This window comes from Castanea sativa, chromosome 1 (genome assembly GCF_040712315.1).
Source record: "Castanea sativa cultivar Marrone di Chiusa Pesio chromosome 1, ASM4071231v1".
NCBI classification, from domain to species: Eukaryota; Viridiplantae; Streptophyta; class Magnoliopsida; order Fagales; family Fagaceae; genus Castanea; species Castanea sativa.
In genome coordinates, this window is record NC_134013.1 from 41,389,397 (window position 1) to 41,402,417 (window position 13,021).

Sequence of the window (13,021 nt, forward strand, 5' to 3'; positions counted from 1 at the left end):
ACAATTAGGAGAAAACAATCTTTGTCACTCTTACGAGAAATTATAACTACAAAGTAATGCCTTTTGGTTTAAAGATTGTAGGGGCTACCTATCAAAGGATGATGACCAGGATGTTCGAGCCACAACTAGGTAAAAATATTGAGGTTTATGTAGATGACATGGTAGTGAAGAGTAAGATGGTGTTGGAGCATGTCTGAGACCTCCATCTTTGAGATCTTAAGGAAACACAAATTGCACCTCAATGATTCCAAATGTTCCTTTGGCGTGGGTTAGGTAAATTTCTAGGATATATGGTCACTCATCGTGGAATTGAGGTCAATCTTGATCAGGTTAAGGCAATTAACAGTTTACAGCCACCTTGGAATCTTAAAGAAGTTCAAAAATTAACGGGAATGACTGCTACCTTGAACCGATTCATCTCCCGGTCCGCGGACAGATGCAGGCCTTTCTTCCAGTTGTTGAATAAGTGGAAATGATTTGAATAGACCGAGGAATGTGCTTTGGCTTTTCAGCAGCTTAAGGAATATCTTTCTCAGCCACCTGTTATGTCCAGACCCGAGGAGGATGAGGTTTTGTTTGCTTATATTGCTGTGGCTTCCTATGTTGTTAGTTTAGTGCTGGAACGAGTTGACAATGGTGTGCAGAGGCCGGTTTACTACATGAGCAAGTCATTGTACGAGGCAGAGATCAGTTAACTACCATTGGAAAATGCCATTTTGGCAGTGGTGCATGCTGCGCGTAAGCTCCCACATTACTTCCAATCTTATACAGTTGTTGTTTTAACCTAACTTCCGCTCAAATCAATACTTCGGAGTGCTGATTACAATGGAAGAATTGCCAAATGGGGTACGATCTTAGGGGCCTTTGATATTAAGTACATGCTCCGTACCTCTATTAAGGGTCAGGTTCTTGCAGACCTGGTGGCTGAGTTTGCTGAACATTCTGTAGAAGAAGAAGAAGACAAGCAAAACATGGATGGAAAATCAGTTGGCATGGTCTTCCTGCAAGAGCCTCCATCCTGGAAGGTGTATGTTGATGGTGCTGCAAATCAAAGAGGATCAGGATGGGACTAGTTATAGTTTCTCCCGAGATGATCCTTATTGAAAAATCCTTAAGGTTAAGTTTCTCAGCCACAAATAATGAAGCTGAGTATGAGGCCCTTTTGGCTGGGATGGCTGTGGTCCAGAGGGTGGGAGGAAAAATAGTGTAGATGTTCTCAGACTCAAGATTGGTTGTTGGCCAGGTGGAAGGAGAGTTGGAGGCTAGAGATCCGAGAATGCAAGAATACTTGAATCAGGTGAGACATTTACAATCAAAGTTTGAGTCTTTCACCTTAGTGCAAGTTTCTAGAAGAAGGAATATCCATGCTGATTCCCTGGCCACCCTCGCAACATCCTCGGTGCAGAGTTTACCCCAGGTTATCCTTGTTGAAGACCTGTGCAAGCCTACTGAGATGAAAGGTGACATGGTCCGGGTTCATCAGATCAGGGTGGGACCTAGTTGGGTGGACTCTATAGTGTTATTCCTTAAGGAAGATATCTTGCCTGAGGAGAAGTACGAAGCGAACGAGGTACGTAGAAAGGCTCCTCGGTTTTGGCTCTTCGAGGACCAAAAGCTGTACAAATGCTCTTTTTCTGGACCATACTTGCTATGTATACACCCTAAAGTAACAAAGTTACTTCTAGAAGAATTACATGAAGGGATTTGTGGAAGCCACATGGAAGGTAGATCCTTATCTCACAGGGCACTTACCCAAGGGTACTGGTGGCCAAATATGTAGAGGGAAGCACAAGAGTATGTGAAGAAGAGCGACTAGTGTCCGAGGTTTGCTCCGAACATTCATCAACCAATGGGCATCCTCAATCCTCAATCCAGCCCTTGGTCTTTTGCTTAAAGGGGCTTGGATATTGTAGGACCCTTCCCTAAGGCAGCAGGGAATAGGAGATGGCTGCTGGTTGACACAGATTATTTCACTAAGTGGGTTAAAGTTGAGCCACTGTCAAATATCAGGGAGTAGGATGTAAAAAGATTTATTTGGAAAAACATTGTCACCAGGTTTGGAATTCCTTATACCTTCATCTCGAACAATGGTCTTCAGTTTGATAGTAAGGCCTTCAGAAGATATTACTGCAATATAGGGATTACGAATAGATATTCCACCCTGGCTTATCCACAGGGGAATGGATATGCCAAAGTTGTCAACAAAATAATAGTGAATGGGCTCAAGAAGAGGTTGGATGATGCGAAGGGAAAATGGGTGGAAGAACTTCCATACGTCCTTTGGACATTTCGGACTACCCCTCGCAGATTCACAAGGGAGACACCCTTTTCAATGACTTATGAGGCCGAGGTTGTAATTCCTCTTGAAACCAGTTTCCTAACATTGAGGACGAGCTCTTTCACTCCGAACAATAATGATGAGCTATTAGAAAGGGGCTTGGATTTGGTTGAAGAATAGAGGGAAAACACCATGGTTCAATTGGCATATTATCAACACAAGCTCAAACAAGGTTATGACTCAAACATGACGTTAAGGCCACTGACACCAGGGGACATGGTATTGAGAAAGGTTTTGGGTACTGCAAAGAACCCAACATGGGGCAAATTAGGGCCCAACTGGGAAGGACCATATATCACCTGGGTGGCTAGAATAAGGGCTTATTATCTTGAAGATCTAGATGAAAATGTTGTACCACATCCCTAGAATGTAAATAACTTATGAAGATATTATTATTAATGAAGGTCTTTTCCATTATATATCGCTTATTACTTCATGCGTTACATTTCTTATTATAGTTAAGTATCAAACAGAACCTTGGTCATGCCTGGCTTCTCAGACCACATACCTTTGGTAAATTGATATTTTTAACCATTTTTATCTATTTCTCTAAGTATTTAAACAGAACAACCTTAGTTATGTCTAGTTCCTTGGACCATCTACTTTGGGTAAGTTAATACTTCATATCATTTCCTTAAGTATCAAACAGAACCTTAGTTATGCTTGGCTTCTTGGACCACATACCTTGGGTAAATTGATATTTTTAACCATTTTCATCATTTTTCTAAGTGTTAAATAGAACCTTAGTTATGTTTGGCTCCTCAGACCATCTACTTTGGGTAAATTAATACTTCATATCATTTTCCTAAGTATTATGCTTGGATCCTCGGATCACATACCTTGGAGATTCCCACAATAGTGACTTAAGCAAATGGAAGTTCATAAGCATCACTTAAAGCATTTGTAAGTATATCAAACATATCTGTTATCTAGTCAATATCTGACTATTTCCTCAAGGTTAGTAGGTCTATTAGGAATAATGTAGATGAATGTTCTGGTGTGATGTATGGATTTTGAAGTTAAAGGTGTGTATAATGTTGTGGACTTAGTAGTTTTTAATTTGTTCTGTTATTAGTCAAAAAGGTGTGGTAATTGTATCACCACTTGTGTAGATAACCAAATGGGGTCATATTTCATGGTTATGTTAGTTGAGTGTTGGATAAAATGGAAACTATGCAGGAAGAAATACAGATATCATAATCATGAAACAGGAACTTGCATTTTTCACTGATCTAATCCTTAGGAAAAGGCAATTTACTTACAAAAGATCAGATTACATTACAGTTAAAAAAAAACAAAAAAAAAAGAAAAGAAAAAAGGAACAGAAAAGAAGGAAAAGACAAGGACAAATCAAGGCTTCATCTTTATTACAAGCTTGTCCTTGGAGGTATTTGGGGGCTGATTAGGAGTCGTGGTGGTAGAAGCAGGTCCTCTACCCTTCACATCCTCCTTAGTGGGAATAGGAAGGGTTGCCAAGACAATCTCCATGGATTAGGGAGACTCTTTCTCCTTGGCAGGCTCCTTAGGGACAGTTGGAGGCTGATCAACATCATGGGCCACCTCCTTAATTGTGTCAGTTGCTTTCCCAGTGGCCTCAGGCTTTTTAGCTTCCTTGGATGGATTGCTAGAAGAAGGAAGGGCTTTGACTGGGCTGTCCTTACCAGCATCTACTCCCTGGGAGGCAGCATCAGGTATGGGGACAGATGAAGTAGAAGCCCGGATGGCTAGAGGATAGTAAACACTTTCTACTCTCCAGAGGGTAGAACAGGCTTCAACCCCAGCCCAACTGAGAGCCTCACCTGGAGGTAGTAATGTCTACATACCTCAAAGACCTCCACCATAAGGAAATCCTCAGTCTCAGCCACCCCTGCTTCATACCCATCTTGCTCGGCCTGGTCCCTGGCATTTTCAGCCTCCTCCTTTGCCTTTTCAGCTTCTTCCTTGGCTTTATCAGCTTTCTCCTTGGCCTTTTTAGACTTCTTCATACTTTTGGTGAGAGCCTCTATTTGTTTCTTCACTGCCACGCTAGGTCTCTGCCTACCTCTCGGCCACCACTAGAGCAGCCTCGACACTCTTCTTCTCACTTTCCACCAAATTTAGTTTGGAGGTGACTTCATGCAGCTTTATCTCCCCCACCTCAAACTTCTTCACAGCGACAACATGCTTGGCCTCCACGTCCTTTATCATTCTGTGCGTGTTGATGACTATTTCTTCAGCTCGATGAGCAGCTTGGATGGCCTTTTCTCAGAAACAAAAAAGAAACATTGAAACATGCTCAGGTCAAAGAAATTAGGTATGAAAAATACATATGCAAATAATTCCTGAAATGTAGAAAGTAAAAAAAGAAAAAAAAAAGACAAACAAAAAATACAAAACAAAAAAAATGAAGAGGAATTAGACAGTAGTCTTACCAGGGCAAGTTCCTTCTTCAATGTGAGAAGACCTCATACTTCCTCATCTTCCTCAAGGGTCATATCCTCGGGCAGTAGAAGAGCTTGCTCCAACGCGTCGGCCACATAAGCAGCTGTTCCTGGATCAAAACTTCTGATGGAGGCGTCGGCAGTTACAGCAACTACATCTAAGATCATGGCCAGGGCGTAGGCCAGAGTAGATACTAGAGCCTGAACCTCAGCCCTCCTCTCCAAGGCTGTTTGGGATGTCCAAGCCTGTTTGGCTCCCTTTTAGGTCTCGGTTTCTTTGAGAGGATGGCTCTTCCCACCCTCCACCACCTCCTTGCCCTTAGGTTGATCTCTTTTTCTTTTGTAATCAGCCTGGTCGATGCGTTGGGTTTGGGTGGGTAGAGGGGTGGGAAGCTTGGGCTGGGTGGCCTTCTCTGGCTCCTGACCCCCCTCTTGGGACTCTATCAAGTCTCAGAGGCTCTGTCTGGTTTTGCGTTGAATTGGCATTGCTTTTGAGATAGCAGGTTCTCCTTGTGGGTGGCTTGCCTGTTCTAGGGATGTGAGATCGAGGTCACCGGCTAGACTTCCCGGGGAAAAGGGTAGGGTGAAGACCTTAATATCGTCCTCGGAGTCCAAGACATCAACTATTTCCTCCTCTTCCTTGGTGATGGGTTGGGAGGAGGTAGCTTCACCAGTCATGTGTTGAAGTGGAAAGGCTACTTTAGGAACACCTTCAGGGATAGGTTGGGTGGTGAGAGTGCCTTCTAGGATGGGAACGTCTTCGAAAAGGAGAAAACCTAGAATGATAACGCTTATCCGGTGCAGGCGGGGGTCCTGAGCTCTTATGATGCACTTCGGCGCCTGTAAACTTTTGGATATGGCGGTGTAGCTGAGAATTAAGTGTGCTGCTCGGAGCTGGCTGTCACTATGGATGAAGACTTCGGCCTTCAATATCTTGTCCAAATTCGGCTGGTTAACAATGTTAGGACATATATGATTCAATGTTAGCAACATATGTCATTATTTTATGTAATTGGCTAATCCTTTGAAAAAATACACTTTACTTGTAATTGGGTATTTTATATAATTGGCTAATCCTTTGATAAAACGCACTTTACTTGTAATTGGGTAGATCTAGGATGTGTTTGATGCTTCAAGAAATCTTGTTTCTAGTTCAAGTGTTAAAGCCATGCAAGTTTGTCCAAGATTCAAGTGTGAAAAGTGCTATTCATTAAAGCTCAACAGCTAGCTCGACAGCTAGCATCTATCGAGCCTTGAAGAGTTGTTCCAGTCCGTGACTTGACAGCAGCTTGAGAGATAGGGTATCTGTCGAGGTTTATGAAACTCAGAATTTTTGGTCTGTTTTTCATCCAATCCATGACTGTATGTTTGGGCTTTCTTTTCTCATAACCCTAGACATATAAAAGGATTATTTTAAGGGCCTTCAAAGGTGACACAAGTTGCACAAGTGTTGAGCAAATTTTGTTCATGTAAATTGTGACCGGAGACAGAATTTGCCTTAGTACATCTTCCTTGTGAAGAAGCTGTTGTGTTTGTGCACCATAGGGTTTTGTGACCTAGGTGCTTCTCGATCTTCATCGTATGATGAGTTGAAGAATTTTGCAGCCAAAAACCTTCTCGATCTAGGATCCGCGCAATTGGTTAGTCATGTACTAGGAGCCGTGCATTGAAAGGAGAGACTGTCACTATAGAACAAGTCCAATTGGGTATTGGAGTAAGGGTTCAACTGTAGGTTGGTAGTGTAGGAAAATCTGGTTTTGTATCTCATACAAAACACACAGCGGAAGCAACAAACATGGATCTATTTCATTCATGATTGATAATATGTACTATGTAAATTTTAGAATAAGATAGTGTACCTTGGTGTGGTAAAATTCAAAACAAAATATTAGAAGTACTTGGGAACACTTGTAATTTTCACTTTAATTCCACTTTACGCCCAAAAAGTGTGGTCTCTCAATCAGTTTCTAAGGGAGAATAATTGAGTGGCTTCACTCACACATAGACACCATTTGACAATAATGTCTCTCTTTCTAATTGGGCTGGCCTATTGGGCTTTTCCAATTGGGTTTTAGTGTGTGGCTTGGAGTAGGACCAAAAGGGACTAATAAGACACTAGCTCCAATGGGCCTTGGGCTTTTCTGTCAACTCTTGACAAGTCCAAAGTTACCATTAATTATATTTAATACCACTATATAAATATAATTTCACTCTAGGCCTTATTAATAAATTATATCCTAAGACTTTATTATACATGCAACCCCTTCATAAAATATTCGTAGTAATACAAAGGCATCAATGTAGACTGCCACTTTGAAATTACTACATCTTTATCCTTAAGTACCCGGTTTAATCCTTCAAGTTATTCATCATATATTTATGAAATCCAATTTCATAAATATATAATTTAGTAACTCCTTACTAAAGTGGTTAGGCCTAACACTCTGAATAACCAAACCCATTAAACTTATCTCAAGGGAATATTTTATATCTCTGTTAAGAGATTATGAATTCCATCTTGAGAATATATGTTCCATCAACACTAAATGTGGCTGCCCAACATATTGAGGTTTTGATCGTGACTTTAGATCTCACTCCTGATATATCAAAGCAACCTACATCTTATGATTAGGTCCATTATTCTCTCAGGATTAAGAGTTCATGCAAATAGAAGTCGTGAGATTTATTATTCATTTGATAGTCGTTAGGAGAATAATAAATCTCACAGCGGTCTAGTTCAATATGTCTTAACTCTTAAAACATATCAACTAGAAGTCTCCACTTCCATGATCAAGATAAATCATCTTAGTTAATATGTTATAGTCTTCGTAGATGAAATGCCCAATTTCATCATCGACTACGAACTATAATTTTGAGTGTACAAAGAACTTGTGATTTATATCTTCTGTGACTTTTCACATAAATCACATACTATGCATCTCATGGACTATATGATAATGTCCAAATATTCATGTTACCATTATTTTAGATGAAAATAAAACAACTTTATTAATCATAACATTAAGTCATACATAATGTCATACATAGCATCATATAATGGGATTTAAGGACACACATCCTAACAGGTAGAAGGTATTGGGATTCATTTACTTGTAACTGCTTATTGTGATAATAGTGAATTCTCGGGAGTGGTGACCTTAAAATCACCCGGTAGGGTTTTTGCTGTGTAGGGTTTCCCATTCGTAAACAAATCACCATGTCAATTTATTTTTCGCTGCATACTTTAGTTAATTGGTGATTTGTTTGTGCTACCATGCGTTTGCATGTTAATTTGATTAATTAATAAACTTGTCTAATTAATCAATTAATTCATCACAAGGGGTCAATATATTCTTGGCCTATCAAACAAGACCGAAGTTTGGAATAACGACATGTTTATCTGCAAAATCATCAACAAAAATCAGTGTGAATGAAAGGAACATTTATATGCTGACACAAAAAAGAAAAAGGAAAAGAAAGGGGATGATTGTGAAATAATCAACCTAAACCTAGAGTCCCACCTGGTTTCCCCTCTCTCCTCAGGCAGGGGAGGCCATCGTGCCACTCCCCAAATATGATCAAGAAGTCCTTGTTTATGCCTTTGTTGGAATTAGGGAGGCATTGGATGAGCCTAACCTCGGGAAACCTAGACATTAGGTAGTACCCCTGCCTTTTTAGGTGATGGAGGTTATAAATCCAATTAACGTCATGGTGGGTAAGTCCCAAATCCATTCTCTTATTAAGTACGTCTACACAGCCTAAGATTCTAAACATATTGGGGGTACACTGGGTGGGAGCTAGTCTGTGGGCCCTAAGGTAATCCATAGTGACCATTCCCATAGGGATTCTCATCCCTCCCTCTATAAGGGCGATCATCAGGATTACTACTACTCCCTCCCGCCTTTTCTCATGCCATTCCTCTTCCTTACAGTATCTAATTGAAACTCCTAGTGGGATCGTATAGGTGGCCTTAAAACTCTATATTCCCTCCTCGGAATTTACCAGATAGGCGAATCTACCCATTACTAAGAAAGGTTTGAAGGTGCTAAGGAGATAAAGGAAAGGAAGAAGAGATGAGGAGAAAAAGACACAGAAAAAAGAAAAGTAGGTGAAAAAATAAGCAAAAGGATTTATGAAGACTTTACACAAAAGAGAAAACTCTCCTCGAACTAACTCTTGGTAACTGTGAGGGCACGAGTAGATTAGGTGAGTTTGCAGGTTTAGTGTATGAGTGCTAAAGTGAGAGGAGTGATTAATTTGGGCAATATTTATATCAAAGGAGAGTCACAAGTGGGAAAATTACCGCCTGGGTTCCAGCAAAATCCTCATCACGCTGTAGAACATGGGGAACAGGGAGCCGTAGAAAATTAATGAAGGCGCATCTCATGTGCCGAAGCATCAGGAGCGTGCCTTGGGCAGTTAAAAAGGCGCCTACACAGTTAGGGCTGATGTATAACGAGCACAGAGTAATTATAGGTACATCGAAATCCTCCTTTCTTCCCTAGAATCCAGAAAGAAGGATCCTGAGGGGCTATTGTGAGGGTGATAGGTCCAATTGTAGGGGTGATAGGTCCAATTGTGGGGGTGATAGGTCCAGGAGTATATATTAGGCCAGAGACCCAATCCGAGGACATTAAGTAGTTTGAGGACGGACAAATATCTTCCTAAGAATCCGTGTTGGTAAGTTAAGAAATAAAGTCTAATCATGATCGTCCAAGAAGGTGGTCCGAGGAGGAATACTTTCTCGGCTGAGCAAAGCCGAGGTCGGAAGGTACTGCCTACCACCCAGAAGCAACGTTCTAAGAGATCCTATATGTAAGGATATACATCATAAGAGCACAGAACAGAGAAAGGCAATGAAATATCTAAGAGAAAGCTGCTACCACCGCATTGAATGCTCTGCAGCTAACTCTCTAACCGCATTAATGAGGAGGTGATGCCTGGGCAGCAGTGTGCAGCCTTATAGCTACTCCCAAAAGCTTTAGGAATGTGTTGATGGGACAAGTATCCATACTAACAATTTGATCCATACGTGGAGGATAGAGAGAGGATGAAGGATGGTATAAAAGGCAGAGGAAACGCTCAGAAGGGGGGATCGGAGGAAAAAGAGAGAAAAACATTGTAGACTAAAGAACAATATTTGTAATCTATCTCTGAGTGAGATATATAGATGACCCAGTTTCCTCAGATTGAGTTTGAGGACGATTTTCCTTATATAAAACTGCTTCATCTTTATTTTTATGGTAACCTTGGCCCGTTACAATTAATATACAAACTCATTAGACCCTAGATTTCAAACCCACTCTCTACAAATTCATTGTATTGGGCTCTTTGGGCCTATTTCATTCCTATTTTGGGAAAATTGCGACCTTACAACTACGAAATAAATTTATAACCCAAAATTAACTTATGAAAAATAAAATTTCATTATAATTTTTTAGTATTTAATTTTTTAATTGTGTTGTTCCTTTTTGTTGTATTGTATTGTATTGTTTAATCTAATTTATTGAGTGAATTAATGAATATGTTGTTATTGTTTTTATATGCAAGTTGAGACCATAAGATACTTTCATGGATAAGTAGAACTACAATAGTGCATTTTATAAATCAGGTTCTATTGCTCTAAGCTTGAAGTTTGTTTTTTAATTTTTTTTATTCTAGTTATTCAATTTTTATAGATAGTATTTTTTTTTTGGATGGATCATATTTATTTTCAAAGTTAAAAGTTTTGAAGAAGTTCTATACACCAACTAATGTAGTAAAAGGTTAGAAGTTTTTTCCAAAATGCATGTATAGCTAATAGAATTTTATCAAAAATACCCGCTATAGTTACTTCTGCAAAAATATGTTTTTCAAAATTAAAATTGATAGAATCATATTGTGGGAGTCTAGGAGAGCTAGGCCCTTTAGGCCTTACCTGAGGAGCCTGAGAAGCTCAGTAAGCCCACTCACTAGTCCAGGGGTGGGACCCATGGTTTCTGAGGAGGAGTAGTGATGTCGCGAAAGCTTGAAGAAAGCACACATGATGCTCTCTTTGATGGACATAAACTAAAATATTAGTTTCTGGGTAGTAAACCTCGAATCCATGAGGGGTTCCTTGTATCTACAAGGTGATAAAACTAGAATCCACCAGAGAAAAAAATTGACAAAAACGTCTAAATATTGAGAAAAACGTCTAAAATCCTATTTTGCATTAATTATGCAATTAGGTGACAAAATATCAAAATTTACCAAAAAAGGCAAAATTGAGTTAAATGCAGAATTATAAACTATTGACCCTAAAGGTCGTTCCAAAACAAGCAGGACCTTATTTTGACTTTTGAGTGAAAAGTTATTAAGGAGACAAAAATTACTATAAAGGGTTGTAAAGTTATGATTTACAATTGTTTTGTGTTGGCTTTAATTCCGTGCCAAATTTGATTGTATTTTTATTCAATCCTTTGTACCCTGTATTTTATGTAGGATTTTATTGTAAGGGTTGTGTGATAGAGAGAGAGTGTGTGAAGACTCAAGCATTTGAAGACAGAAGAGTTTTCGTGGGTAGCTCGCGACAAAGCATCCCGCGAAGTGATGCATGTGCCTTGTACATGACTGGAATGTGAAGAGTTGTGACAGATGGTGACAACTGGTTTTCGCAAGTGTCTCACGGGTAAGGCCTTCCCACGAGATACCCGCGAAACAGTCTGTTTTGCTATTTTGTCCTATTTGCTCTACTACATCATCATGCACACTATATATACCATCATTACCCACATATTGAGTAGAGAGCTTTTCAGAAGAGAAAACCCTAGCCTCAAACCCTTGAGAGTGTGAGATTGTCATACCCACAATTCTACACACCATCCATTGTGGTTTTCCTCTACTCCTACCTCTCCATTTCTAAATCCTTGAGAGGTTGATAGCCCAAACAATTACCACACCCATACTGATTTTTCAGTGAGCTTTTGGTGCTACTGGGAAGCGTTGGAAGAAGCCAAGCTTTGGCAGATGCAATCGAGCGCATTGCGGGATCCGGAAAGCTAGACAAGACACGGTTCCGAGAAGTCGTGTTGGAGTAGGAGCTTGGAGGGCTTAGGTGCATTGGGTAGACTAGGCTTGGAGAGTCTTTTGCTATTTGTGTATCCCAACTTATTGTCTAGTGGATCGATTTACCGCTTGGAGGGCAGTGGAGAGGTTTTTCACCGAGTTCTTCGGTTTCCTCTACGATAACACATCTGTGTGTTATCTTATGTTTGCATCTCTCTTCCCTACTCTTTTAGCTTTCATTTTACTGCTGTGTTTTATTGAATATGGCTTAGAGTATTTGTATTGTTTGTTCGCTCGCATTTACTCTATTCCGCACTTAGTTTAAGTTAGAGTAAAATCAACCGAGCCGTAATCTTTTAATTTGGGGTCTAAAAAGCTCTTTTGTTTTTAACACAAATCCGAGCATTCAATTGGTATCAGAGCGGGTGCACTTTTTGTGGTTTTTTTACCTAAGTACGATCCTAGACCCCTTGCCTTGCTATGGATAGTGTTACGGCTAAGGCTAACATGAAGTGTAGTTCATGTGTTTGTGAAAATGACTCTATGAGATATAAAGATTGTCCTAGCAATGAACTTTTAGATTTATTCAAATCTAAGAAACATGCTAGAATTTTTATACACATTAGTGTTTAACCCGCGCAATCCGCGGGGTCATTTGAAATGTCATAAGTAGAAGAGAAATTTGGTTAATATAATTAGTTTTTAAAGAAAAAGTTTGTTGCAAAGTGTGTAAGATACGTTAGTTATCAATTTGGACCATTCATTTAGCAACCACAATCAAAATCGATTGAAATCAATTTCCTGTAACTTGCAATTTGATGAATATGTTTTAAAACTAAGACAACCACTTGATGAAATTATGTTGAGCAATTTTATTACTCAAATTTGCATGAAACCCTTCAATGTAAACCCTCAGAGGTCCACTATAAAGTGGAGAAAAATAAAATAAAGGACATTAAGACTATAACGGGTAAGATTGGAGATCAATATTTCACATCATCATCACAATAAAACTCAACACTATAGCACGCAACACTACGTTAAAAAATCTTATCATATTAATATTTCATATCATACCTGGTGAATGTTACAATTTTAATATGATAATTTATAAAGGAAATATTACAGTTGCAGTAATTTAGTAGTACATTCAGTTTACTCTTCTAAAGAAAATAAAAATAACAATACAATGAAATACACAAAGACTTGTACAGTAAGGTAGTATATACATTAGAGT

At 39.5% G+C, this 13,021-nt stretch overlaps 1 protein-coding gene across 1 annotated transcript; it reads left to right on the forward strand.

Annotated features, from left to right (window-relative positions):
- The first annotated feature begins 1,063 nt into the window (after positions 1 to 1,063).
- LOC142627262 (uncharacterized) lies at positions 1,064 to 1,780 on the forward strand. Its single transcript, XM_075801086.1, has 2 exons — positions 1,064 to 1,189; positions 1,244 to 1,780. The coding sequence occupies exons 1-2, from the start codon at positions 1,064 to 1,066 to the stop codon at positions 1,778 to 1,780; spliced, it is 663 nt and encodes a 220-aa protein (XP_075657201.1).
- The last annotated feature ends 11,241 nt before the right edge of the window (positions 1,781 to 13,021 follow it).